Source organism: Delphinapterus leucas, chromosome 2, assembly GCF_059928025.1.
Source record: "Delphinapterus leucas isolate spDelLeu-1000000601 "Yukka" chromosome 2, BTC_Dleu_Yukka2, whole genome shotgun sequence".
Taxonomy (NCBI): Eukaryota; Metazoa; Chordata; class Mammalia; order Artiodactyla; family Monodontidae; genus Delphinapterus; species Delphinapterus leucas.
The window spans coordinates 60,547,182-60,574,026 of NC_143130.1; the positions used below are offsets into that span (position 1 = coordinate 60,547,182).

General features: G+C 38.5%; 1 protein-coding gene across 2 annotated transcripts in view; it reads left to right on the forward strand.

The window, feature by feature from the left end:
- The first annotated feature begins 211 nt into the window (after positions 1 to 211).
- The window catches only part of LOC111177912 (OTU domain-containing protein 7A), a 178,475-nt gene continuing 151,841 nt past the window's right edge, over positions 212 to 26,845 (forward strand). For both annotated transcript variants that reach the window (XM_089906927.1, XM_089906928.1), the window contains exon 1: positions 212 to 1,145. In XM_089906927.1, coding sequence (XP_089763053.1) covers positions 926 to 1,145 — 220 coding nt within the window. In that variant the 5' untranslated portion in view covers positions 212 to 925. The remainder of the gene's footprint in view (positions 1,146 to 26,845) is intronic.

Genomic DNA, 26,845 nt, shown 5'->3' on the forward strand with positions numbered 1-26,845 from the left:
ATCAAACCCATGCCCTCTGCAGTGGAAGCGCAGATTCTTAACCACTGGACCTCCAGGGAAGTCCAGTATGTTTGGTTTTGTGGGCCTTATGGTCTCTGTTTTAACTGCTTGACTCAGACACGTGCACAAGCAACCACAGACAGTACGATGAGTGGGCGTGGCTGGTTCCAATACAACTTTATTCACAAAGTCAAGTGGTGGACCATACTTTGCCAACCCCTTACTGAAGGAGACAGAGGGTGCATTTGTGCTTTATCAGGCATGACTGTATTACCACTGGTGGCCCTGGTTCACTGGTGGGAGTCACCCTCACATGCTGTGTGCTGGTTGGTTTTCCCCAGCAGCCGGCTGGCACAGTCGGCCTGTGGTCAAGCTGCAGGGCACTGTTTTATCCCCCTACCTGGGATTCTTCTGCCTAGGAAATCTGAGACCTTTATGAATTTTGTTGGATTGTTGTCGTGAGAATGACAACTCTTGGAAAGTTGGCGAACGGTTTGTCCTCTTCAGCAAGTGTAGTATTTCTGTCGACTCTGGATTGATGTGGAATCTTTCCTGAGAGCCAAGTGAGGGGGAGGGCTGAGGTGGGCACAGGGATGGGTCAGTGATAAAGGCGTAGGTGGGATATAGTGGCAACACAATTACATTTGTGGAAGTGTTACACGTCTGCATAACTTGGAAGGGGATTAGAAATCTAGCGACTCCAAATGAATCTTAAGATCCGGTGTTTAATTTTTCTAGACCAACCTAGACCATCCTTTTCAATCGGTAGTCACTGAAATAGACAGAACGCAAAGTAGGAAGCACTGAGCTGGGAATGCCCCCTCTCTCCTGTGGCAGCTACAAAGGGAAGACATTTGAGTCTGACTTTTATAATTTATTGTCACACATCAGGCAATCAGGCAATGTCCCACATTAGCTCAAATATATGGCACAGCGAGCAGAACTGGTTTCTTCTCTCCATCATGTTTGCCTCTCTGTTCTCTCCTGCAGATGGATGGTTTCTAGCCTGCTTCCAAACCCCACCTCGGCTGAGTGTTGGGCGGCCCTTCTACACGATCCTATGACTCTTGATATGGACGCAGTCCTGTCAGACTTTGTTCGGTCCACGGGGGCAGAACCTGGTCTGGCCAGAGACCTGCTGGAAGGTAGGCCTCCTCCAGCCCACCCCCCAACCCAGTGACAAAAGATAAGAAGGTTTCTCTTACCTGACGAGGGTGGTACTTGGACTCCTAAAAAAGCAAAAGAAGGTGTGGATGATGAAATCACTTTTGTTATTCTTGTCTTTCTTTGGGGAATGGAATAGATCACCCAACTCTCTACAGTAAAAGAGCAGAAGGCATTAGCTAAGCTTTGCTTTGCGTTAAAGCTTACACATACCGAGTCAAAATCTACCAATACCTATTTTTTAAAGAAAATATATCTAGTAAAGCAGAAATTAGAGAACATTCAAAAAAACACTTTTATTGGAGACCGTAGCTTCTTATCTTTGTCTTAGCTGAGACAAAAATACTTTAGGCCAAAGTTTTTGGTGAAAGAACACCTAATAGCCAATAAAATAGTTGAAAATAATTCACAAGCAAGAAGGCAAATTCATCCTCAAGCTTTTAGAGTAGATGCCATTCACTACATGAAAAATGTGCATAGTCCATATTTAGAATGTTTTCAGATAGTTATTCGGCTATAGTCATAATAAAATAAAAAGTAATGTTTAGTTTCAGTCTCTAGAATGGATTTACTTTGTGTATTTTTGAAATTTCTTTTTTCGTGGTGGGGTGAAGGGAAGAAGTGGGAAGAACCAATTACAACTTCTTAGGAGCGTCCTGTGTGTGAAAGGGGAAAATTTTTAAACAATTAATCTTTGCTTCATATGTATAAATTCCTACTTGTGAAATTAGCAAATACTTGGTCAAGTCGTGTTAAGTCACAATGATTCCTTCATTCACTTAGGGAAAAATATGAATTACTGTAGATTTGTATGACTGGAGGTAACTATTCGATCCTATTGAAAATTAGCCGCTTATTGGGGGATTCTGATAAAATGGGAGTAGTTTTTAAATTTCCCTGAACCTCCCAGAATTTCAAACAAACTCGGGGTTTACCATAAAATATGCTTAGAGAATATCAGTGATATATGTGAATCAAAGTGCTGTTCTAACATCTCCCTGATAGCTTTCACTGCTTTTCTTAATTTCAGTGAGCAGTCATATGGGGAAGTACGTTTACAGTGAGATTGGCAACAAGGGCTGGGGTCAAGTCCAGACTCAACATTTACTGGCTACGAGATGCAGGGCAAATTATTTCATTTCCCTTGAGCCTCAGTTTTTTTTCTGTACAATGAGCCTAACCCACTTTCCAGGGTGATCGTAAACATTAGGAGTTGTGATGTAAATGCTCAGGTGGAGTGAGCAGCGTGTAGAGATGCTCAGACAGTAGCAGAAGATCTTGTCCGTGGTTGCCCTCTTTGCAACTAGTACTGACCTCGCTGCTGAGGACTGGTTAGGCTTCAATTGGAAGCAAGAGTTGTCAACTCTTTTCTTTTTTCTTTAATTTTATTTTTTAAGGGAAAATACAGGAAAATGACTTTTTGTGTACAGTTCTAAGAATTCGAACATGTGTATAGATTTGTGTTACTATGACCGCTCTCAGAACACAGAACTGTCGCATCACCCCCAAGTACCCCTCCTGCTCTCTTTAACGCTGTGCCTTCCCCAACCCTGGGCACTGGCAACCCCTGCTCTGTTTTTTTATCACTTTGGCTTTGTCTCTTTCGAGAACTTTATATACATGGAGTCACGCAGAACCTAATCTTTTTAAACGGGCTTCCTTTCACTCAGCGTAATTATTTTGAGATTCATTTGAGCTGTTGTGTGTATCCATAGTTTGTTCCTTTGTTCTACTGAGTGGTACCCATTGTAGAGATGGACCATGGACTGTTTAGCCATTCACCTGTAGGGGGCATTCAGTTGTTTCCAGTTTTTACAGTTAGACTAGAACTGCGATACTCTTGAGAACAGGGGTTTTGTGAACACAGTTTTAATTTTTCTAGGGTAAACACAGGGGAGGGATTGCTGGTTCACATGGTAAGTATATGTTTAACTTTAAAAGAAGTTGCCAAACTGTTTTCCAGAGTACAATACCGTTTTGCATTTCCACCAGAAACGTGTGAGAGTGCCAGCTGCCCCACATCCTCACCAGCTCTTGGCTTTTTAAAAAAAAATTTAGCCATTGTAGTAGGTTTGGAATGGTATTTCCTCATCATTTTAGTTATCATTTCCCTAGTGACTAATGATGCTGAATTTTTTTCATGTTATAATTTTTCATCTGTGTATTTTCCCTGGCAAAATATCTGTTCAAGCCTTTTTCCTATTTCTCAGCAAAATTAGGTTGCTATTTTTTTTAGAGTTGAGTTTTGAGAGTTCTTTATATATTCTGAGTATAAATCCTTTGTCAGATACGTGATTTGCAAATATTTTCTCCCAGTCTGTGCTTGACTTTTCACTCTCTTAGCAATGCCCTTGGCAGAGCAGAAGTTTTTAATTTTGATGAAGTCCAAGTTATCATTTTTTTTTCTTTTATGGATCATGCTTTGGATGACATGTCTAAGAACCTTTGCATAACCAGGTCATGAAGATTTTCTCCTGTGTGAACTCTTAAAAGTTTTATACTTTTATGTTTTCATTTAGATTTCTGACTCATCTTGAGTTGATTTTTGTATAACGTGTGAGATTTAGGGTAAGGTTCATTTTTATGCGTATAGATGACTGGTTGTTCAAACCATTTTTTGAAAACCTTATCCTTCGTCCTTTGAATTGCCTTTGCACATTTGTCACAAACCAACTGAGGGTATCTGTAGGAAACTATTTATTGATGCTGGTTCAGTTCCACTGATGGCTATGTCCATTCCTTAGCCAATACTCCACCATCTTGATTACCATAGCTTTGTAGTGAGTCTCAAAATCAGCATGATTCTTCCAATTTTATTCTTCTTTTTCAAAAGTGTTTCAAGTATCCTATTTTTTTGCCTCTCCATATAAACTTGAAGATTGGGTTACCTCTATCTATAAAGTTTCCTGCTGGAATTTTTATTGGAATTATGTTAAATCTATAAATCAATGCTAACTATGTTACGTCTTCCAACCCATGAAGTCAGTGTAGCTATATTTTCCATTTATTTAGGCCTTATTTCAGTGCTTTCATGAACATTTTGTAGTTTTTAGCATATCAGATCCTGTACGTATTTTGTAAGATATATATCTAGGGAGGAATTGAACTTCTGTAGATGGTATTTTTTTTAAGTTCGGTTTCTAATTGTTCATTGCTCGTATATAATCAACATGCAATTGATTTTTCCATGTTGCCCTCATATCCTGCAATCTTACTAAACTCAATTATTTGTTCAAGAGTGTGTGTCTGTGTGTGTATTCCTTGAAATTTTCTATGTAGACAATTATGTTGTTTCCCTTCCAATGTGTATGCCTTTTATTTATATTTCTTACCTTACTCTTATTCTTCACTTATTCCTGTTTATTGCACTGGCTAAGACTTCCAGTTAGAGGTTGAATAAGAGTGGTGAAAGGGAACATCCTTGCCTTGTTCTTGATCTTAGAGGGAAAGCTTTCAGTCTTTCAGCTTTATATAGAATGGGTTTTTGTTGATATTCTTTGTCAGGTGAAGGAAATACCTTTCTGGTCCTAGTTTGCTGAAAGTTTTATCATGAATAGTTGTTAAGTTTTTCCCAAATGCATCTTCTACATCAGCTGATATGATTGAGTTGTTTCTATTCTTTAAACTGCTAATATAATGTATTGCATTGATTGCCTTCTAATAGTAAACCAGCCTTTCAGCCATTATTTCTTTAAAGATTTTTTCTGCTGCACATTTTTCTCCTCTCTTAATGGGACTTGGGTGATATAAAGGTTAGACCTTTTGTTATTGTCTTACAGGTCCCTACAGTTCTACTCAATTTGTTTTCCAGTCATTTCTCTGTCAATTTTTCAGATTGGATAACTTCTGTTGATCTACTTATAAATTTACTGAATCCCCTGTCATCTCCATTCTGTTACTGAGCCCATCCAATGACTTTTTATTTTATTTGTTGAATTTTTTCATTTCTAACATATCCACTTGATTCTTCTTTATATCTTCTGTTTCTTTGCTGAGACTTTCTGTATTTTTCAAGAGTGTTTGCTCTCTCTTACTGGTTAGAAAATATAATAACTGCTTTAAAGTCTTGGTCAGTTAATTTCAATATCTATGGCATCCCAGCATTGCTATTGAGATTTCCCTGGGTTTTTTGGTATAGTGAGTAAATTTCTATTGTATCCTAGATATTTTGAATATTATGTTTTGAGACTTTGGTTGTTTTTTAAATCTTATGGCAGATATTGTTATTTTTGTTTTAGGAAGTAATTAACCCCGTAGGGTTCAGACCACAAGTCCTCAGTTCCCCAAGACTTCTGTGGATCGTGGTTTCGACTTCAAGTCTTTGAGAAGTGCTGTTGGATCTGTCTGGTGTATGTACCACCTACTGGCCAGTCTGGGACTTAGGCAAGTCGTCTGTCCCATATTTTACTGCTCCAAGTCTCTGGAGTCTATTTAGGGTCAGATCCATACATGTGCAGTTCAGGGGTAAACCCAAGAGTTCATAAACAACTTTAAGGGGTTGCTTTCCCAAGCTCCTGCCTTATCATAATTGCCTCGATAGTTCTGCGTCCCTGGGACTCTGCTCTCCAGCCCTTCAGCCAGCACCCTGAGGCTGTGTTTGCCCCGCACTCCTGCACACTTGATTTGACTGCACCCATCTCAGAGCTGAGCAGAGGCCAGAGAGAGAGCAACAGCAGTGGGGCTCGCCACACCCGCTGGGATCCACAGCTCCTCTGATTAGAGAGGAAGGTTCTCGGCCTTCCTGTTCTGATTTCCTGCCATCTCCCATTGCTGCCACAGGATTGCTTGAGGTCTGGGGCACAAGAGAACTGAGGAAAAAAATTTAAGAAAAAAAAAGATAAATAAGGGACTTCTACACTCTCTCTGAACATTGTAGACCCCCTTCCTGCTTCTTGAGCCAGAGGAGAGGTCTCCTCTTGGAACCAATGCCCACTTCTGAGTTCTGGGCTGCACTGAGTTCACGTCAGAGAGACTAGAAATAAAAAGTGATAAACTCACCACCAGTTCTGTGGTCTTCTTCCTCAGTCTGCCTGCTCTCATTACTTCTCTGAATAATGAAGTAATAGGTGAAGTAATAATGAAGTAATAGTAGCAGGTGAATAGCTGCTTTCAGTAGGAGAGACGCAGTGGGGTGTCCTTCCTTCATATACCCTGGAACCTGTCTTCTGTTTTTACAAGTGGGAAGACCATGGTTACCTACGTATGGTGGGTTCTTTAAATTGTCAAAGTTATTTGGGTCAAGATTTTTCTAAAAGTCAGTGTTTCAAAGAACAAACTATTTTCATTGTGAGGTCTCAGATCTTTCTAAGGGTAAAAAAATTTCAATGATGGCAGAAGCTGGGTGAAAGGTACGTGGACCCTCTCTGTAGTGTTTTTTAAACTATTTGTGTGTTTTTATGGAAGCAACCTAAATGTCCATCGACAGATGAACAGATAAAGAAGACGTGGTATATATATACACACAATAGAATACTACTCAATTATTCATATAAAAAAGAATGAAATAATGCCATTTGCAGCAACATGGATGGACCTAGAGATTATCATACTGAGTGAAGTAAGCCAGACAGAGAAGACAATTATCATATGATATCACTTACATGTGGAATCTTAAAAAATGATACAGATGAACTTATTTACAAAACAGAAAAAGACCCGCAGACATGGAAAACAAACTTACAGTTACCAAAGGGGAAAGGTGGGAGGGGATAAATTAGGAGTTTGGGATTAACAGATACACACTACTATACATAAAACAGATAACCAACAAGGATCTACTGTATAGCACAGGGAACTATACTCAATAGTTTGTAATAACCTATAAGGGAAAAGAGTCTGAAAAAATGTATATATACCTACACATATATGTGTGTGTGTGTACGTATAACTGAATCACTTTGCTATACATCTGAAACTAACACAACATTGTAAAACAACTATACTTCAATTTTTAAAAAGAGTAAAGTAAAAAAAAAAAATTGTGTTTTTAATTAATTTATTTTTTTAAAAAATAAAAAGTTAAAAACACACAGTGATGGGAATCACAGTACAGCAGAGGAAGGGCAATGAGAAGAAAGAGTAGCAGAGGCTGATAGAAATCCGGCAAAAAAGGCAGGATAGGGACAACGGGATAAGCAGAGACAAAGGCAGAGGAAGTGAACAACAATCAGCCTCTGGGTGGAAGGGTGTGTCCTTACCTGGCCGCGGGCTTCCCTTTGCCAGTTGGTCAAGTGGTCCTTCTGAAACAAAGGTCAGGTTGGGTGACTTTGTTTCCCAGATTCCTCTGATATCCCCTCTACCTGCAGAATAAACTCCTTCACAAGCCACTCAAGTCCCTTCAGCATCCAGCCCTGCTCCATCCCTTCTACCTCATCTCCCACTGCATCCCTTCACCATCCTTCTCCCCAGACACACCATACACCTCTGTGCTTGTGTTTAAGCTCATGTCTAGTGCTGCCCACTCCCCCGCACACACACTCCGTCTCACCCTTTATTCTACTCCTCTTCCAAGTTAGACCACAAGCTCCATGACAGCAAGGACCCTTCCAGGTTTTGCCCACTTTGTCCCCCCACCATTGGCACATGCTAGCCCCTCAATAGTGTGATCTGGCTTCTGGGAACCAGGAACAAGCAACCAGCAGGAAATCCTCATGTGCATGGAGACAAACAATAAACAGCATAAATGAGTTAGATGGTATTTTAGTGGTTAATGCCATGGAGAAACCCGCATAAGGGGAGCAGGTATTGGGTGCGGGTATGGGTGCAATTTTAAGTTAAGGTTGTCAGAGAAGGCCTCACTAAAAAAAATGGAATCTGAACAAAGATTTGAGGTATGAGAGAGTGGATACCCGGGAAAGAAGTTTCTAGGAAGAGTTGGAATGAGTTGGTCATTCCTTGCCATTCCTCAGAACTTTGTAGACTTCTATTACAACAGATATTTGGTTGTGTCTTATTTGATAATTGATCACATACTTTTTTTCCTCATTAAATTAGAAGTTCTTTGGAAAATAATCTGAAAAAGAAAAAATACATATATACATATATATGTGTGTATGTACGTATAACTGAATCACTTTGCTATACATTTGAAATTAACACAACATTGTAAATTAACTATACTTCAGTTTTTTAAAAAAGTTAATAATGGAACCAATCTAAAGGGAGTTTCCCTGATTAAATTAAAGGGATATATAAAATATAAAGAAAAAGGAGTTCTTAAAAACAAGGGCAGTAGCATTGATGACAGTAGTTAGCATTTATGGGGCATTGTTCTATATCAGACACTAGGCTCTTTAAATGTGATGTCTTATTTAATCCATGCAACACATTAACAAAGTCTTAGCTTTCCCATTGTAGGCAAGAAAACCGAGGCCAAGAAAATTCCTTGAATTTACAGTCAGGACATAGCAGAACCACATGTGAATCCACTTGTGACACTAAATACCAGGTTTTTTTCTGCAAAACCGGATCACCTACCATTGATTCCTGTACCCACTGTGTCCTTGTAGAGTATAGCAGCATTTCGCATGCTATGTCCATTCGGAAGAATTTTAATGAATCACTGGAGGAATGTTTGAGTAACCCATTTTATGATGTGACTAATTAACTTTCAAATAAAGTACCACTTCAAGAGACCACAAAGACTCTTCAAAAACTAGAACTAATAGCTAACATTCATGTGCCAGGCACTGTCTGGCCACTTGACATATATTAAAAGTTGGTTAAAAAGATTTTCGAGTGGGAGGCCAAACACGTGGGTTCTTAAAGTGTCAGTTCCCTACTTAAAGAGAAAGCGACTCTCACACTTCTACAATAACTGTGAATTTCAGGCCTTACAGCTTTACCAAGATATTCTTTCCATGCCTCACTTATGTTGCTATCCATGGGGGACAAATATCCTTAAGCAAAGAAGCCAGGCTGCATTTAGAAAAAACATTAACTGGAAATTAACATCTCACATGTCCCTAGTCTAATTTTTCAGAATCTTTGTGGAATTTTCAAAATTAAGGACCATGGTGACAAGTGAGTTAAATCGTATTCTCAAAAATATATGTGCACGTAGGGAAGCTGTCCACGTATTTTAAAATGCATGTATGTTTACCAGTTGAGTTGGTAATTTGATAACCAAAGTTTCTAAAGTTGTTTATGAGGAAATATACCCTTTTCCAGTACTGGGTTCCTTGGGTTTGAAGTATATTTAGTTTGGAAATATGCAAATGGTGGTCCAGCTCGTATGGAGAGGCAACTCCCAATCACTTGCCAGTCATATTGACAGGTAATTCCATTAACCTTTATGTTTGGCCTTTGAAAATGTTCCTATGATACAGGGACAGCAGCTGCTGGCTTGGATAAATGCAGTAATGCTCCAAAGCATACACCCAAGAAATGGGGGAGAGATGGAGGCAACTCAGGGGAGCATGTATTTAGCAGAAGTCTCTCCTTAGCCTGACAGCTGATCATCCACCCCCAGCAAACCCACAAGGCTGCCATGGAACATTTCACAGGTGGGAGGAGCCCAAAGGCCCTCTGCCTGGAGCCTGGCCAGTCGCCGTGGCTGACCCAGGATGCTTTGGCTCCAAGAGTCACACTAACTTATTAAACACCCAGGAAACCAAAGTGGGCTCCAGAATGGTCACACTTTTAATTACAGTGAGAAATAAAAGTGTCCCAAGGCCAGATTCACCACATGTATTTACCCAGAGCATCCTTTCTCTGCAGTCAAGCTAGATCTGAAGCCCAGTCTTGAACACACGTCACCTGATTTACCAGGAGAATTCACTGCTCTAACTTTTTTCAAATTTGCATGATTAGAGGGCTGCTGTGAGCAAGTCCCACGTCCCTGAGTGGGAAGAAAAAAGCAGCCTGGTGACTGTGAATCCTGAGTGGGAATTAGAGGAGAAGGTCTGATGGCCTCTGGCCAGAGCCGGGATTACTTTTGAATCTAGAAATGATTACTGAAATGAAACCACAGGTTCCTCCCCCTACTGTCCGGTCCCCAGTGGGGGCAGCTCTGCCGTTAGATTAGTCGTATTTGAAATAACCAAAAAAAAAAGTCCTCTCCAGGATCCAATTTCCAAGACACCTCCTCTGGCATGGTCCCATTCAGGAGGAAACATTTTCTCCTTAGACGGGTGAGTGTATTTAAATACTTGTGAAAACAAACTGAGACCATTAGGACTACGTGTGGTAGTTCCGTTCTGGCACGCTAATCAATTAAGTAGATCCCTCGTTTCCTTTCCCTTAGGGAAGATTGTAACCCCAGGTACCATCACTGGCTGCTTGAAATTAAATGCTTCCTCTCTGGAAAGCCAACCACATCCACTTCGGTCTTTCTGGAGGATGTCTCCACCTGAGCTACCCACCTTTTTGTGTTCTTCTACCTTGCTCCCCTGATAGGCATGTTCCTCCAGGGCTCCTAGCCCTGTGTACTCAATAACGCAGACTAAATGGAATTTCATTGAAGAGGCATCCCCAGCAGCTTGTGGGTGGACTTCTTAATGGAGTATGTGATGCAGTCAGTAGGATCTGTGTCCCTTTAACCCCCTCCAAGTGTCTTCACTGCCACTCTCCCAGCCTCTTCTGCCCCTAGTCAAGCAGCTCACTGCTCAATACCTGATGATATTGAAGAATTATTGTCAGTTAGTTTTAGGTGTGATATTGTTACTGAGGTTATGCTAAGAAATGTACACACACTGAAATAGTGATGGATGAAATGGTATCACTCTGAGATTTGGGAGGTGGGGGAATGGGTGAGATTAGAAATGAAACAAGATTAGCCATGAGCTGATTATTTATTAAAACTGGGTGATGGATGCACATGGGTTCATAATAATCTTCTGTATATTTCTGGAGGCTTATACAACTTTCCATAACAATAGTTTAAAAACAGCATCAGGAAACTTTTGCTTCCAGCCAAGATGGAGCATTAGGAAATGGGCTTACCCTCATGCTTGAGAAAAGAGAAGAGAGCAGTGTGTAAGAAACAAGCCACTGAACTTTAGACAATGAAGGACAGTGATCCCTGAAAGATGGGAAACATACAAGGGTAGTCCTGTGGTTGCGGAGCTCATTGTCTTGAGAGTGTTTCCAGGATGTGGTGTGGAGAGAAGGATCCGAGATGGAGCCCAGCAGACTGCCTGTCTTGAGTCAGAGCTGAGAGTCGGGGAGTGAGGGAGATCAGAGCAGAGAGGAGAGAGATGCACAGGAAGAACGCCAGCGATGTACCAAGGGTTTGCCTCTGCTACTTGGCATGTGTGTAAGGAAGTTATGTGCAGCTGGGGAAAGAACCAACTAAGATTAGAGGGAACAGTGCCCACCAGCAACACAGAACTAAGTACAGTGTCTGTGCCCACCCATCAAATAGGAAAAGCACCGAGTGTGATTTCTAGAAGGGTGTTGCCTCAGTAATGGCAAATAATTAACCCTGGAATAAAAACTGCCCTGGTCACACCTAAAACCATAGAAGCAAGACCCAAAAGGATTAAATTGTTTCCAAGAAATGTAACTACATTCCAGAACACAGCTGAGTAATAGTTATTGGAATATAAACTCGTCCAGCACCAAACAATATAAAATTCACATTGTCTGTCATCCAATCAAAAGTTAGCAGGAATGCAAAGATGTGGGAAAGTATGACCCATAATGAGGAGAAATTATTCAGTCAAAACCAACCTAGAACTGACATAGATGGTAGTATTATCAGACAAGGACATTAAGAGTTATTAAAAGTTGTAAAAACAGCAGAGTTGAATAAATTGTATTCTGTATGTTCAAAAATCTAAGTAAGGATGTAGAAGATATTTTTAAAGACCCACATCAAACTTCCAGATATGAAAACTACATGAGTTTAAAAATTAACTCAATGAGATTAAGAGCAGATTGAATATTACAGAAAAACAAAGATTAATAAACATAGAGGCATAATAATAGAAACTATCCAAAATGAGACAGAGAAAATAAAATTAAAGAAATTTAAAGCATGTCAGTGAGTTGTGGAAGAAGTGCAGTTAACCTAAAATATGTGTAATTGAAATTCCTGAAGAGGGGCGTGAGGGACAGAAAAAAATAACTGAAGAAATGAGCAGTACGTAGGGGAAATTTCTATCACTAACCTTGTTAGAAAAAAAGAAAGGCCTCAAATCAATGACCTCAGTTTCCACCTTAAAAACTAGAAAAAGAAGAGCAAATTAAACCCAAAGCAAGCAGAAGCAATGAAACAATAAATATCAGAATAGAAGTAATGAAACAGAACAGAGAAAAATAATAGACAACTCAATGAACTCAAGAGTAAATTCATTGAGATCAATAACACTGATAAACCTCTAGCCAGATAATCAGGGAAAAAGAAGATAAATTAACAATATGAAGAATGAGAAATTACCTTAGTACAGATTGTATAGACACTAAAAGTATTATAAGGGAATATTATGGACAAGTTTATATTAATAATTACAACAACTTAGATGAAATTGACAAATTCCTTGAAAGGTGCAAACTACCAAAGGCGATGCAAGAAAAAGTAAATAACCTGGATCTCTCTCTATCTCTTAAAGTGATTTAAGTTGGAGTTAAAAGCCTTCACTCAAAGAAAGATGCAGGCACAGACACTTCACTGGTAAATTCTACCACACACAGAAGAAATTACAGCAGTTTTACACAAACTCTTCCAGAAAATCAAAGAAGAGCTATACTTGCCAATCCATGCTATGAGGCCGTAGTACCCTAATACAAAACCAAACGGTCCAGAGCAGATGTTCCTCATGAAGATCAATATGAAAACTCTAAACAAATTTTTAGCAAATTGAATTCAGTAATATATAAAAAGTATAATACATCATGACCAAGTGGGTTTTATCCCAAGAAAGCAAAACTAATTTAACATTCAAACATCAATCAATGTAATTTACCATATTGACAAACCAAAACACAGAAAACTATATGATCACCTCAATAGGAATGTAAAGAGTCTGACAAAATCCAACATTCATTCCTGATTTAAAAAATAAAAACTCTCAGAAAACTAGGAATAGAAGGGTACTTTCTCAATCTAATGTAGAGCATTTACAAAACAAACAAATAAGCAAACAAAAAGCCCTACAGCTACCAAGATACTTACTGGTGAAAGAAAGAATGCTTTCGCACTAAGACCAGGAACAAGACAAGGATGCCAACCCTCACCACTATATACATCATTTCCCTGGAGATCCTAGCCAGTGTAGTCAAGCAAGAAAATATAATTTCAAAAACCATCTAGATTGAAAAGGAAGAGTAAGCTATCTCTAGTCACAGAAGGCATAATGACCTATGTATAAGATCCAGTGGAATTTACAAAAAGTTATTGGAACCAATAAGTGAGTTCAGCAGTGTTACAGGATACAAGATTAATATGCAGATGTCAATTCCATTTCTGTATATCTGCAATGAATAATGGAAATTGAAATTTCAAAATATAACTTTTTCAATAGCATCAAAAGATATGAAATACTAGGGATAAATCTGACAACAGTGTGTAAGACCTATACACTGAAACTACAATGCATTGCTTAGAGAATTAAAGACCTAAATGAAAGGGGAGTTGTTGCACATCCATGACATCTCAATATTGTTGAGATGTCATTCTCCCCAAATTGATCTTTAAGCTCAACACAATTCCAGTCAAAATCTTAGCAGGCATTTTCTTGTAAAAATTGACAAGCTACTTTAATATTCAAAGAGAAATGCAAAAACCTAGAATAAACAAAAGAACTTTGAAAAATTAGAGCAAAGTTGCAGGCTAACAATATCTGTTATTAAGAATCATTATGGGGCTTCCCTGGTGGTGCAGTGGTTGAGAGTCCGCCTGCCGATGCAGGGGACACGGGTTCGTGCCCCGGTCCGGGAAGATCCCACATGCCGCAGAGCGGCTGGGCCCGTGAGGCATGGCCGCTGAGCCTGCGCGTCCGGAGCCTGTGCTCCGCAACGGGAGAGGCCACAACAGTGAGAGGCCCGCGTACCGCAAAAAAAAAAAAGAATCATTATGAAGGTCCATAATCAAAAGAGTGTGGAATTGGCATACAGATAGAGAAATAGATCAATGAAACATGGGTAAGTCAAGAAATAGCTCATATGTATTGACTCCTGAAATCCAGTAAAGAAACGAAGGCAATTCAGTGCAGAAAAAATAATCTTTTCAATAAATGACGGTGAAATAATTGGATATTCATGTACAAAAAAAACCCACTTTGAGCTATACCTCACGCATATACAAAAATTACCTCAAAATGGATGATAGACCTAAATGTAACACCTAAAACTCAAAAATATTTTAGAAAAACGCATAGGAGAAAATCTTAATGGCCTTAGGTTAGGCAAAGTTTTTTTTCCAGCTTTATTGAGATCTAATTGAAAAATAATATTGCAAGATATTTAAAGTGCACACATGATAATTTGATATATGTATACCCTGTGAAAGGATTTCCTTACCAAGTTAATTAACACATCCATCAACTGTTTGCCTTTTTCCTTTTTTTTGTAAAAGAATTTAAGCTCTACCCTCTTAGCAAATTTCAGTTATATAATACAGTGTTATCAACTATAGGAACCACATAATACATTAACCCCTCAGACCTTTTTCATCTTATAACAGAAAGTTTGTACCCTTTTACCAACCTCTCCCCATTTCCCCCACCTCCCAACCCCATGAAAACCACTTCTCTACTTTCCATTTCTATGAGTTCAAATTTTTTTTTAAGATTCCACATATAAGTGAGATCATACATTATTTGTCTTTGTCTGGCTTATATCACTTAGCATAATGCCCTCCAGGTTCATCCATGCTGTTGCAAATGACAGGATTTCCTCCATTTTTAAGGCTGAATAATATTCTATTGTGTATATATATTTTCTTTATCCTTTCATCCATCAGTGGACATTTATGTTGTTTCCATATATTGGCTATTGTGAATAATGCTGCAATGAACACGGGAGTACAGGTGTCTCTTGGAGATAATGATTTTGTCTCCATAGGATAAATACTCAGGAATGGGATTGCTGGATCCCATTGAACTGCCGGATATGGTAGTTCAATTTTTAATTTTCTGAGGAACCTCCATACTGTTTTCCATAGTGACTATACTAATTTACATTCCCACCAACAGCTCACAAGTGTTCTCTCTTTTTTCCGTATCCTTGCCAGCATTTGTTATCTCTTGTCTTTTTTAAAATAGACATCCTAACAGATGTGAGGTGATATCTCATCATGATTTTGATTTGCATTTCCCTGATGATTAGTGATGTCAAGCACCTTTTCGTATATTTGTTGGCCATTTGTATGTCTTCTTTGGAAAAATGTCTATTCAGGCCCTTTGTACATTTTTTAATTGGATTATTTGGGGGATTTGCTCCTGAGTTATAGGATTTCTTTGTATATTTTGAATATTAACTCCTTATCAGATATGCAGTTTACAAATATTTTCTCCCATTCCATAGGTTGCTTTTTTATTTTGCTGATGGTTTCCTTTGCTGTGCAAATGTTTTTTAGTTTGATGTAGTCCCACTTGTTTATTTTTTATTTTCATGCCAAATCTAAAAATCGTTGCCAAGACAAATGTCAAAGATCCAACTCTAATTTTCTCCTGAGAGGTCTTTAGGTCTTAGGTCCCAGTCTTAAATCAGTTCTGGTTGATTTTTGTATATGGTGTAAGATAGTGGTCCAGTTTCATACTTTTGCATGTGGCTGTCCAGTTTTCACAACACTATTTATTGAAGAAACTATCCTTTCCCCATTGTGTATTCTTGGCACCCCTGTTGAAATTAGTTGACTTTATACAATGTGGGTTTAGTTCTGGGCTCTCTATTCTGTTCCACTGACCTATGTGTATGCATTTATGCCAGCACCATACTGTTTTTAATACTGTCACTTTGTAATATAGTTTGAAATCAGAAAGTGGGATGCCTCTAGCTTTGTTCTTTCTCAGGATTGCTTTGGCTATTCAGGGTCTTTTGTGATTCCATACACATTTTAGGATTTTTTTCTACTTCTGTAGAAAATACCTTTGTAATTTTGATAGGGATGGCATTGAATCTATAAATGGCTTTGGGTAGTATAGACATTTTAACAATATTAATTCTCCCAACTTAATGGAATCTCTTTCCATTTATTTGTGTCTTCTTCAGTTTCTTTCATCAAATTCTTATAGTTTTAAGTGTACAGATCTTTCACTTCTGTGGTTAAATTTATTCCTAAATAAATGCTATTGTAATTTTCCTTTCTGATGATTTGTTGTTGGTGTATAGAAATGCAAATGATTTTGTATATTAATTTTGTATCCTGAAAATTTACTCAGTTTGTTTATTAGGTCCAACAGCATTTTGGTGCAGTCTTTATAAATATAATATTATTTTTTATACATAAGATCACGTCATCTGCAAATAGAGACAATTTTGCTTCTTCCTTCTGATTTTGATGCCTTTTATTTCTCTTTCTTGTCTAATTGCCCTTGCTAGGACATCCAGTACTATGCAGAATAAAAGTGGTGAAAGTGGGCATCCTTGTCTTGTTCCTGATCTTAGAGGAAAATCTTTCAGCTTTTCACCATTGAGTATGATGTTAGCTGTGGGCTTGCCCTATGTGGCCTTTATTATGTTGAGGTATGTTTTCTTTATACCAATTTTGTTGAGAGTTTGTATCATGAAATGAAGTTAACTTCTGTCAAATGCTTTTTCTGCATCTATTGAGATGATCCATTGGTGATATAGATATCCATGTTATGATATTTATTCTCCATTGCATCAATGTGATGTATCACATTGATTGACTTGTGGGTGTTGAAACATCTTTGCATCCCTGGAATAAATCCCACTTGATCATGGTGTATGATCCTTTTAATGTATTATTGAATTCAATTTTCTAGTATTTTGTTGAGGAATTTTGCATCTATGTTTATCAGGGATATTGGTCAAAAATATTCTTTTCTTGTATTGTCCTTGTCTGGCTTTGGTATCAGGGTAATGCTGGCCTGATAAAAGGATTTTGAAAGTGTTCCTTCCTCTTCTGTTTTTTTCTTGGAAGAGTTTGAGAAGGATTGGCATTAGTTCTGCTTTAAATGTTTGCCAGAATTCATGAGTGAGGCCATCTAGTCCTGGACTTTTCTTTGTTGGGAGGTTTTTGATTACTGATTCAGTCTCATTGCTAGTAATTAGTCTGTTCAAGTTCTCTATTTCTTCATGATTGAGTCTTAATAAGTTTTATGTTTCTAGGAATTTTTCCATTTCTTCTAGGTTGTCCAATTTGTTGGCATATAATTGTTCATAGCGGCCTCTTATGATCCTTTGCATTTCTGTGGTCTCAGTTGTAATGTGTCCTCTTTAACTTATAATTTTATTTATTTGAGTCTTCTCTTTCTTAAGTCTAGCTAAAGATTTCTCTGTTTTGTTTATCTTTTTAAAAAACAGCTCTAAATTACCTTTATTTTTTTCTATTGTTTTTCTGGTTTCTATTTTATTTATTTCCACTCTGGTATTTGTTATTTCTTTCCTTCTACTATGGGCTTACTTTTAGTCCTTTTCTAGTTCCTTGAGGTGTAGAGTTAGGATATTTAATTGAGATCTTTCTTTTTTCTTAATTTAAGCATTTATCATTAAAAAGGTCCCTCATAGAACTGCTTTTACAGCAAATCATAAGTTTTGGTGTGTTGTGTTTCCATTTTCATTTGTTTCAAGATTTTCTTTATTTCTCTTTTGATTTCTTCTTTGACTCATTGGTTGTTCAGGAACATGTTTTTAAATCTCCACATATTTGTGAATTTTCCAGTTTTCTTGTAATTGATTTCTAGTTTCATACCAATGTGGTCACAAATGATACGTAGCATGATTTCAGTCTTTTTTAATTTTTTAAGACTTGTTTTGTGGCCTAACATATGACCTGTCCTGGAGAATGTTCCATGTGCACTTGAGAAGAATGTGTGATCTGTTGCTGTTGGATGGGATGTTCTGTATATGTCTGTTAGGCTTATGGGTTCTAAAGTATGTTTAAATCCAGATGTTCCTTTATTGTTTTTTATCTAGATGATTTATCCATTGTTGAAAGTGTGATCCTGAAGTGCCCTGCAATTATTGTTTTGCTGTGTATTTTTCTCCCTTCAGATCTGTTAATATTTGCTTTATATATTTAGGTCCTCCTATGTTGGGTACATAGTTATTTACAAATGTTATGTCCTCTTGATGAATTGACCCCTTTATCATCATATAATAACCTTCTTTGTCTTTTGTTACCATTTCTGACTTAAAGTGGTTTTTGTCTAAGTATGGCTACCCCAGCTTTCTTTTGGTTTCCACTTGAATGGCATATCTTCTTTATCCCTTCATTTTCAGACTATGTGTGTCCTTAAAACTGAAGTGAATCTCTTATAGGCAACGTATAGTTGGGTGTTGTTTTTTCATCCATTCAACTACTCTTTGGATTGGAGAACTTAGTCCATTTACATTCAAAGTAATTATTGATAGATAGAGACTTACTTTTGCCATTTTGTTCATTGTTCTCTGGATTCTTAAAAAAAAATTCCTTTGTTCCTTTCTTCCTCTTCTTCTGGCTTCCATTATGATTTGATGATTTTCTATAATGGTATTCTTTTTTTTTTTTACTTTATCTTTTGCATATCTACTGTAGGCTTTTGCCTTGTGGTTACCATGAGGCTTACATAAAACTTATTGTATTTATAATAGTCTATTTTAAGCTCAAACAACTTAACTTTGAACACATGCAAAAGCTCTACATTTTTACACTCCTCCACATTTCATATTTTTTGTCAAAATTTCTTTATACATTCTGTATCCATTAACAAATTATTATAGTTGTCGTTATTTTTAATACTTTTGTCTTTGAACCTTTATGATAGAATTATATGATTTACCTACCACCATTACAAAATTAGCATATTCAAAATTTAACCTTATATTTACCTCTACTAGTGAGTTTTATACTTCATATATTTTATGTTACTAATTAGCATTCTTTTGTTTCATCTTGAAGAATTCCCTTTAACATTTCTTGTAAAGCTGGTCAAATGGTAATGAAAGTGTTCAACTTTTGTTTGTCTGGAAAACTCTTTATCTCTCCTTCAATTCTGAAGGACAACTTTGCTGGGTAGAGTATTTTTGGATGGCAGTTTTTGCCTCTCAGCTCTTTGAATACCATCCCACCCCTTTCTGGCCTGCAAAGTTTCTGCTGAAAAATTTGCTGATAGTCTTATAGAGATTCCCTTGTACGTAACACATTGCTTTTCTCTTGCTGCTCTTAAGATTCTCTCCTTGTCTTTAACTTTTAACAGTTTCATTATAATATGTCTCAGTGTGGGTCTATTTGGATTGAGCTTGTTTAGAACTCTCTGGGCTTCCTGGATCTGGATGTTCTTTTCCCTACATTAGGGTAGTTTTCAGCCATTATTTCTTTGAATAAACTTTCTGCCCCTTTCTCTCCCTTCTTCTCAAACCCCTGTAATGTGTAATTAATCCTCTTGATTGTGTCCCCCCAAAATCTCTTCACTCTTTTTCATTCTTTTTTCTTTTTGCTCCTCTGATTTGATGAATGCTCTGCTCTGTCTTCTGGTTCATTGATCCTTTCTTCTATTTGATGTAGTCTGACGTTGACCCTCTCTACTGAATTTTTCAGTTCAGTTACTGTATTCTTTAGATCTGTGATTTCTGCTTGGTACTTTTTTATATTTTCTCTTTGCTGAAATTCTTACTTTGTTCAGGTGTTGCTCTCTTGACCTTGGTGAGCAACTTTATGGCCATTATTTGGAATTCTCTATGATGTAAATCACTTATCTCCATTTCATTAAGATCTCTTTCTGGAGATTTATCTTGTTCTTCTGTTTGAAATATGTTCTTCTATTTATTCATCTTCCTTGACTCTCTGTGTTAGTGTCTGTGCATTAGATAAAACAACCACCTCCCCCAGTCTTGGCACGGTGGTCTTGTGTAGTTAGATGAAACTTACCATTCAGCCCAGCCTAAGCTTTTAATTGTCTCTCAAAACTTTGTGATTTTTCCAAGCTGCCTTTTTGTTCTTAGTGGCTCCCAGAAGTTGAGAATGTGCCAAGACCTGTCAGTGTTCCAAGGGAAGGATCATAGTTAGCACCTAGATGCAGGCCAATTAGAAGCTGGACCCACAGGCACCTGCTGGGGAAGTATATAGTTAAGGTCCTTCCAGGGACAAACTTAGAGAAGAGCCAGTTTTTCCTGCTCCCTCTGTGCCAAGCCTGGGTATATAGCTATGGTGTGTGTGTGTGTGTGTGTGTGTGTGTGTGTGTGTTGGGGTGGGGTGGAGGTGGGGGGGTGCTCCTGTACCCATTAAGAACTGTTTCTTCATTTGCTACAGTCCTGTGGGACTTATGAATGTAAGTCCTATTGGCTATCAGAGTGAGGAGATCCTGGGGTCCATTCCTCATTCAGCAGCCACAAAATATGGGGCTCTAGGCATGTGTACAAGTCCCTTCCAGGGAAATATTGATGTCTTGGTTTTATTGTTGGAGCTGGCTGGAGGAAGAAGGTGGGGGAGGTGTCCATCAGTTTCCCCAGTCTCTGGGGAAGATCACTTCCAACCCCTAGATACCTTCTCTCCCTCAAGTAGCAGCTTTTAAAATATGCAGATAGGGCTTCCCTGGTGGTGCAGTGGTTGAGAGTCCACCTGCCGATGCAGGGGACACGGGTTTGTGCCCTGGTCCGGGAAGATCCCACATGCCGCAGAGCGGTTAGGCCCGTGAGCCATGGCCACTGAGCCTGCGTGTCCGGAGCCTGTGCTCCGCAACGGGAGAGGCCACAACAGTGAGAGGACCACGTACCGCAAAAAAATAAAATTAAAAAAAAAATTAATAAAATATGCAGATAAACCCCTTTCAGGGAAAGACTGAGAGAGTGGCATTTTAGCTTTTGCTCCCTCTGTACCAGGCCTTGGGATGATAACCTGTTAAGAACTACTTCACTTTCTCTAGTCCTATGAAATTCATGAGTGGAAGCCCTGTTGGCTCTCAGATCCAGACAATCCAGGGACCTATCCCTCAGGTGGCAGCCATAGAAGCTGGGGTGCAGATGAGGCTACAAGCTCCTCCAGGGAGATATTGGTGACTTGGAGTGGGCTGGAGGGAGAAGATGGATAGGGTGTCTGCCAGCTTCCTAGGTCTTCAGGAAGCATCATAGCTGGCCCCTAGATGCGTGCTAAATTAGAAGCCTGGCCCTCAGGCAGCTTTTAAAGTACACAGATAAACAGACCCCTTTCAGGCAAAGACTGGGAGATGGACGTTTTTGCTTCTCCCTCTGCACTGAGTCCTGGTGGTGAGGGGATATATACAGTGAGGTGCCCATTAAGAACTGCTTCTTTGTTTGCTATAGTCTTGTGGGTCTCCTGGATACAAGCCCCACTGGCTTTCACATCTAGGTGTTTGGGGGGGGTCGATTTCTCAGATGGGAGTATTAAAATTTGAGGAGCTAAATGTGGGGTCCAAACCCTTTGCTTCTCAGGAAGAAGCTGGGGGTTAGGGATTCCCCTCCCAAATGTATGACACAGTACTAAGGTAGGGTTTATGGCAAGATTGTGTCTTAGCCTTTTCTTCCTGTTTCAATGTGGGTATTTTCTTGTTCACCGGATATGTGAGTCACATGACTTATTTCTGGATCTCTCTCAGAGGGCATTGCTCTGTGTTTAGTTGTACTTTCAGTGCATCTGTGGAAGGGGGGGGGTTGCTCCAGAGACTCCTGTGTTGCCATCTTAGTTAACTCACCTAGGCAAAGATTTTTTAGATATGACCAAAACCAAAAACATGATTCATAACAGAAAAAATGATAAATTGGACTTCATCATAATTAACAACTTCTTTTTATAGTGTTAAGAAAACTAAAAGGTAAACCACACATTGGAAGACAATACTTGCAAACCATAGATCTAATAAAGGTTTTGTTTCCAAAATGTGTGTACGGAATTCTCAAAACTCAATTAAAAATAAAACTACCCAGTTAAAAAATGAGCAAAAGATTTGATCAGCCACTTCACCAGATAAGATAAATGAGTGTCAAATAAGCACATGAAAAGGAGCTCAGCATTATTAGTCATTAGAGAAATGCAAATGAAAACCAGAATGAGATACTACTACACATTTATTGAATGACTAAAGCCAAAAATACTGACCATAGCAAGTTTTGGCAAGCTCATGGAGGGACTGGTATCCTCATACACTTGTGGCAATGTGAAATGCTTCAGCCACTCAGAAACAATTTGGTGGCATCTTAAAAATTAATGTATCTTAGCATGCAACCCATCAATTTCACTCGGGTATTTATTTACCAAACAGAACAGAAAGCATTTGTCCATACAAAAACTTGTACAAAGATATTCTTGTATTTATTTGTAACAGCTAAAAACTGGAAACAACTCAAATGTCCATCAACAGATAAATAGATAAAAAATATATGGTATAGCCATACAAAGGAATACTACTCAGCAATCAAGAGGACTGAACTATCCATACATGCAACAGCGTTGATGAGTCTCAAGATAATTATGCTGAGTGAAAGAAGCCAGACAGTACTTACTGTACAATTCCACTTATATAAAACTCCAGAAAACGCACACTCATCCATAATGACATAAAACAGATCAGTGACAGCCTCAGACAGCACAAGGGGGAGCAGGCCAGAGGGATCACAAAGCAGCCCGAGGAGTCTTTTGAAAATGATGGATGTGTTCACTATCTTGATTGTGGTGATGGTTTTGTAGTATATACGTATGTAAAAACTTACCAAATTGTATACTTCAAATATGTTCATTTTATTCCATGTCAATTTTATAAAGCTATTAAAGACAGCACCTGGAACCTGGGATATGGGGTACCATTGCCCTCACTTATGGCTGAAATGACCATGCTCCCCTTCTCCATGCTCGGGGGAGACCAACAAGCATCTGGGCAGAGGCTGTTCCTCCTGTGCTTGGGTAAGCAAGGTGACTGAGGGGAGAGTGCCCTTCCCAAAGGACCTCCATGTGTAGCCACAGCTGTCCTTGCAAATGCCAGACAGCCTAAAGTGAACAAATGTCACAGTTTTCAGATCTTCACTTGCTTGTGAGTCTCACATTTAACCTTCAGCTAAATCAACTTTTAGAAGACCAAACTCATGCTCTAAACCTTAGAATTGTAACATTTACATTCTTTTAGGTTGAATGAGATAGTCCCTGGGCCGTGTTTCCCAAAGTATTGTACACACCCCACTGTCTCCTTTTTGAAATGTCCAGTTAACATTAACCACCCTGGAAATGCATATCCGGGGTAGGGCTGATGAGGGCTCCACATGAATGGCCTCTGATGAACTCATCTCTTTCTGAGGTAGAGAGTAAAACTGACATGAAGCAAGTATAAACATTATATTCCAAGTCCATGAAAACATTGTCAAAATAGACACTGTCTAGCACCCCCAAGTTATAAACAGTTTCATACAGACAGACCTCACTTCTCTCATATGTCCTGCACTAGTTTACATGAAAGTAAACTTTGTGCTGTCTCCTCCACATTCTACCAGGGTTGGTTTGTGTGCCCAGATATGGCAGAAGTGATGGGATGTCCCGTCCAAGATTACATTGTGAAAACATGCAGAAAAGTTGAAAGACTTATTCAGTGGATGCCCATGCACCTACCACCTATATTCTACAATCAACATTTTATTCTACTTGCTTTATCACATGTATTTTCTCTGTCCATTCTTCTCTCTACCCATCAATCCATCTAATTTTTCATGTATTTTGAAATAAGTTGCAGATATGTCACTTACATTTTACCTTAAATACCATCGACTAGGTTACAATATTTGTTTATGCTTCTTTTTTAAGTAAAATCCATGCAATAAATGCACAAACCTTATGTGTACCACTAACAAATTTTGCAAAATGCACACACTTGTGTGACCCAAACTGTTAACAAAATATAAAGTACTACCATGGTTTCAGAAAGTTCCCTCACTCCTTTTCCTAGTCAAAACTCATCCCCACATCTCCCCAGCCCCCAGTGACCATTGTTCCAACTTTTTTCCATCTTGATTGGTTTTGCTTGTTCCATAACCTCACAAAAATCGAATCATCAGTATGTGCTGTTTTTGTGCCTGTTAATCTCACTGAGAATGATTTTGAGATTCATTCGTGTTGTGTATTCGTGTAGTTCATTTCATTGCTGAGTGGTCTTGCAATTATGTGTATATACCACAGTTCATTTATTTGTTCACTGTTTGATGGGCATCTGAGTGGTTTCCAGATCTGGCTATTATGAATAAAACTGCTACAAACATTCTTGTACAAGTCTTTTTATGGATATGTGATTTCATTTTTCTTGGATAAATACATAGGAGTAGCTATCTAGGATCATAGGTAGATATAGCTGGATCATATGTGGGTATGTGGGTATGTGTTCAGTTTTAGAGAAACTGCAGGACCTTTTCATATAATGTTTGTACTGTTTTACACTCCCACTGTAATGGTGCATGAGAGTTCTAGTTGCTCCATAATTTTGCCAACACTTAGTACTGTTGTCTTCTTTACTTCAGCCATTCTGGTGCACATGTAGTGATATCCTGCAGCACTTCTTCTTAAAATTAGGAATGTTTACGTCATCAAAGTCTAGTGTCATGGTGCATTTGTTATGCATTGCTACATACTGAATAATCCCAAACTTTAGCAGCTTAAACCAGCAATCATATATCTTCTCACACCATTTCTGAGGACTAAGAACCCAGGCATGGCTTAGCTGTGTGGTCCTGGCTCTATCTTTCATGAGGTTGCAGTCAAGTTGGGGTTATGTCATCTGAAGCTTGACTGGGGCTGGGGGATCTGCTCCAGGCTCCTCACATGGTAGCCGGCAGGTCTCCACTCTTCACTGGCGCTTATTGGGGGACATCAGTGTCTCACTACATGCCTGAGTATCCTCAGAAGATGTGAGTTGATTTAGAAAGAGAGACAGAGGGAGAGGGATAGAGGGACCCCAAGATGGAAACCACAGTATTTCACAATGTAATCTTGGATGAGACATCCCATCACTTCTGCCATATCTGGGTACACAAACCAACCCTGGTAGAATGTGGAGGGGATGGCACAAAGGTGTAAGTAACAGTAGGTAGGATCCCTGGGGGGCTGTCTTGGAGTCTTGCTACCATACATGGAAGAAGATAGAAACAGCTACTGGCAGGGGAGGGAAATTGTTGTCAGGGCTGATTGGAATATCAATCAGCTGAAGTGTTTCTGTGAAATTTGCTGAAGTTGGTTAGACTATCCTGTATCCAAGTTCTAGTCCACCACTTCCTGGCCTGCTAGGATCACTGGACAAAGGAGTTAAATCTGAGCCTCAGTTTCTACAGATGTAAAATGGTGGTGTGATTAAATGAAATCATGTATGTACAGCACCAAGCACATAAAAGGGTCCCAGTAGAGGGCAATTATCAATACTTCATACACATGGCAGTTTTATGCCCTTCACACAATGTAATTTTATTTCATTTCAGTGTTGAGGACTAGATGTGCCAAAGTCCATCTGGAAAGATCCCAATGGACTACTGATAAGCCCTTGGAAAAGACCAGTTTCAGATTCATTTTCTTTTTATTTCCTGATATTTAGGAAGTTTTATTCTATCACTGTGTATCATTTGCCTTATTAGTCATGGTTGTTCCTCTAACAGTTTGTTGTGAACTGTTAATGTTTATGTCGTGATTTTGGAGCTATTAGCATACTTCCCTCTTCTTCTTGCCAGAATTATTTTGGTGATAATAATCAGACCTATAAGAATAAATACCACTGCTTTTAATTTGGTATTAAATTTGGACTAAGAATGAATCATAATAGGCTAATTTAAAAGGTACAAGTGTATAAAACTACATACTTATTTATATTTTTATATTTGTATTTATAAATATGCTATTTATATTTTGTTGCATATTAATAACTTTTTCCCTGCTTTTTAATAGTTCATTTCTTTTTAATAAGTAAAGCATGCACATAATACAAACCCTAACAGGGACAAAATGCTGTTCAGTGGAAAGCCTCTCCATCTCCCCTTGCTCCCATTCTTCTAGTTTCTATCCCCAGATGCTTTTAAAATCAAATGTATTCTACGTAGCCACCTAACATGTCACATTGTGCAAAACCTGGTACAAAGTCATTTACAAAGTATTTGCAATTTAAAACCAAAAAAATAATGTTTTAAAGGTTCTTATTGAAGTATTGTATGCACATAGAAATTACAAAACTTATAAGTATACAGTCTAATGAATTCTCATACTTCATCACTGATAACCATCACTGATAACAAATCAAAAACTATGACATTATCAGTAGCCCGTAAGTCCCTTTCTTTCCCTCTTCCTGTCACTAACCTTCCTTCTCCCCACAGGTAACCACAACCATGGCTTCTAATACCTTAGATTAGTTTTTTTCTGTTCTTGACCTTTGTATACATGGAATCATACAATATATTCTTGTGTGTCTGGCTTCTTTTGCATATAGATGGAGATGGAGAGAGATAGAGACAGAGAGAGAGAGAGAGAGAGATCCGTCTTTCCAGGGTTATTGATTATGTTAAGTCTTTCCAAAGAACAACCTTTTGGCTTTATTAATTCTTTCTATTGTTAGTTGTCTATTTCTTGAAGTTCTGGCCTTATCTTTATAAATGCTTAGTATAT